Below are 3125 nucleotides of genomic sequence, written 5' to 3'. Positions count from 1 at the left end.
TTCAAAATCCAGGCTGGAATCACCATGTGCGTTGTTAACTTGTCTTCATCGGCAACAAAACGACAAATACCAACTCTAAACAGTATCTTGAAGAGAAGGGCAATACACAGGACACGGAGAGCTGAACATCACTGCTGTGCATCGAACGAATACTGGACGGGCTCGCAATGTTCTACTTGTCCCTCTGGTTCTAGTCAACAGCTACTTGGCTATTATTGTCAGTAAACAAATTAATATTAATTCAGTTCAAAAAACTTTTCTTCATTATTAAAATTAGTCAGTGTTGATTTTTTTTTTTTTTTTTCGAGTTTTACCCCATGCTGCTGTCATCTCCCTTAATACGGGAACATTGGCAATGCATTTTCGCGCGAAGACTGAAGAACATGGAATACTCAACATTTTACGATGTCTCTATTCTCAAAATTTGAAAATTCGCCATCCAACAATGGATAGAAGCAACATTTTATGTCCGGTCCTAAACGTGTCCGTATAACACGCTCAGGCGTTGAGGATGATCTGAAACGGTCTTCGAGAAAAATATTTTTTGAAAAATATAATTGATTTGGTCCATTCTGGCACATATTTCGGGGCAAAAAACTTTAAAGATGGGTTCCCTTATTTTCATTTATGAAAATGAAAATGCAAATACTTATATGAATAGAAAGTAGAGGTGTTCTAATGACTTAAAAAATACCAGTTTGTCTCACATGTCCATAATTAATTCATAATTAGCTAAATTAGAAGAGAATTACCAGCAGAATTTCAATGAGTGACCGATCAAGAAAGGTCAAAAAGTCTTTTTTTGTTTATCCAGTACATATATGGACATTGGTTAAAACTCTTAATTGTAGGCAATATGATTAAGAATACGTGTTAAATAGTTTTCTTAATTTGACACTAAAAAATAAGGAAACTCATCTTTAAATATCATATTTCTAAATGTGTAAGAAGTGGAGGTGCAAATGGGTTGAAAACCATATTTTCTGGTCCCCTACTGACGCCACCAGTGGCAAATAGAGTCGATGAATTTTAATAATCTTGGACACAAGAAGAAAACTGTGTCATTGTCAGTCACAAGTTATTATTTATATACATGTATTTGGAGTCCACTCCATACAGTATCTCAGTAGGCTTAACACTTTATACATATATACACCACACTAGCAGGGGCGGAGATCCATTGATAAAGTTGGTAGAGACCAGCTGTTTAGAGAATTAGTCCTTTATTCCCATTCGAGTCTATGGAGCCGAAGGCGTCCTCTTGAGAGCAACAAGGGCACCCCAGTCGAGGTAAAAGCGGCCTTTCCACAAAAATTTTGAATATTGGATCACCGGAAACGATGAATTAGATACTAGTAACTAGGGCCTACCATACATTTTGATAATCATAATATTATGATATTATTAGCCACAAACAGTAGTGGGGACCAACAAATACGTGTCCTCACAAAGTCCCCACCACTGAGAAAAGTGGCGAGGACCTGTCCCTGTGTACCGCTATCTGTGCCCATGCACACTCGACAATCCTCGGCAGTTCTCGTAAAGCTGAATCGGTCTCGGTAATGAATGGTAAATTTTGTGTCTTGCTTCCGGCGTTTCACAATTATTTGTGATAGTAATATTGCGACATGAATATAGTTCCTAACTCAAGAGCCTTTAGTTAGGTGATAATTCTGACACTTATTTATTTACCAAATGGTACATTTGATAATCATTTTGGATTCAAATCTCGTCGTAATCGATTTTTTACGATGGCCTGTACTCAACGGGAACGTCTCCAGCACAATCTGAAACTGGTGAAGTATTTCAGCTGTGTAAACCAGGATCAACCTGTTAGAAGTTGCGTCCCCTGATTCGATATCTTCTAGTATAAACTGAACGATTCCTGCAGATGGAAAAATAAGTAACCAACAGACAGTAGAAAATCATAAGAATGTCATTCGGCTCAACTTTGAATTGGGAAGGGCACATAACTCTGTCTGAAGATTGATTTTGAATGGCGAGAATAGCGTTGTGATTTGCACGTAGTCAAATTAGCAAGACGGAATACATACCTTTGTCATGGCAACTAATGTATTCTTGAAGTTTTTATAAGTTACAGTGCAGGCCCGTAGCCAGTAGCATTTGCATAGATAGAGACTGATTTCAGCTTCAATAGATCTTATTCACGCGTCGGCCATATTGAATCCAGAACGAGGCTCATAAGTCACTGCAGTAAAATCACCAAATGGCTTCCCCAATCCCACTGACTCAAAACTAATAATATTTTACATCTTACCTCCACACATTTTGGGAAATGACAGTTTTAAGCCAATTTGCTCGCTGATCAGTGGCGAGCCAAAGGTGGGCAGAGGGGTCCCGAAGACATGTTTTTCGTGCAAAAATCTCATAACTAGGTTAGAAATTCGGGCAACCTCAGATATTTCGCCCCATTGCAATGGGTTCCAGGGTTGGGGCACTGCCCCACCCCCTTTTACATGCCTGATAGTAACCTAAGTCATATCCCGGAAATTGGGCCATTTGTTTAGTTTCTAATAATGACTGGGTAGCTTGAAAGACTGATGGGAATTCATGGGTCATTGACACAATTAGTATTTACACATGTTCCATTGGTGTTGAATGCGACATTTTATTTTCATTTTTTGTATCAAAAATGTATATAATTTTAATAAAATTTACAAAGTTATTTTAGTTGCTGCGACTTATGCTTGCTGAACCAAAAAGATTATGAATTAGAATTTATTTAAGAATTTTTTAAGACTCTCGTTTGAACGAGATTACACGCATGCATTCGGCCATATTTGTTTAGATTCTTGACGTGACCGACTCGTGTGTGACTGTATCAAATATTTATACAGTTTATGCACAATCCAACCAGTGATGGCCTCGACAAATTACAAAATCGCAAGCTTCGTGCGTTTGTTTGTAGTGCTGGTAAGTCTATGCATTCATTGGAATGTCTATTTTGCGAATTTTGGGGGAATTTCTGTTCCAATTCCTGTTTGTTTTGAGTTTGACAGCCGGCAGCCGTTCATTCGTCAAGAAGTTATCTTCTCGATTACCAAGCCTGAAAGCTTATAGTTTTGCATTTGCTTGTGGATTTCAAATAAATTCATAGATAAATT

At 37.9% G+C, this 3125-nt stretch overlaps 1 protein-coding gene across 1 annotated transcript in view; it reads left to right on the top strand.

Moving 5' to 3' along the window:
* Nucleotides 1-2747, top strand: part of LOTGIDRAFT_175994 (hypothetical protein) — a gene marked incomplete at both ends in the record, with an annotated part of 6021 nt that extends 3274 nt beyond the window's left edge. Inside the window, one exon of the mRNA XM_009064333.1 lies at nt 2693-2747. Within this exon, the coding sequence (XP_009062581.1) occupies nt 2693-2747 (55 nt within the window). The remainder of the gene's footprint in view (nt 1-2692) is intronic.
* Between the last annotated feature and the right edge of the window lie 378 nt (nt 2748-3125).

This window comes from Lottia gigantea, assembly GCF_000327385.1.
Source record: "Lottia gigantea unplaced genomic scaffold LOTGIsca_617, whole genome shotgun sequence".
Taxonomy (NCBI): Eukaryota; Metazoa; Mollusca; class Gastropoda; family Lottiidae; genus Lottia; species Lottia gigantea.
The sequence above is the reverse complement of the archived record's forward strand: the minus strand, read 5'-3'. Positions and strand labels throughout refer to the sequence as shown.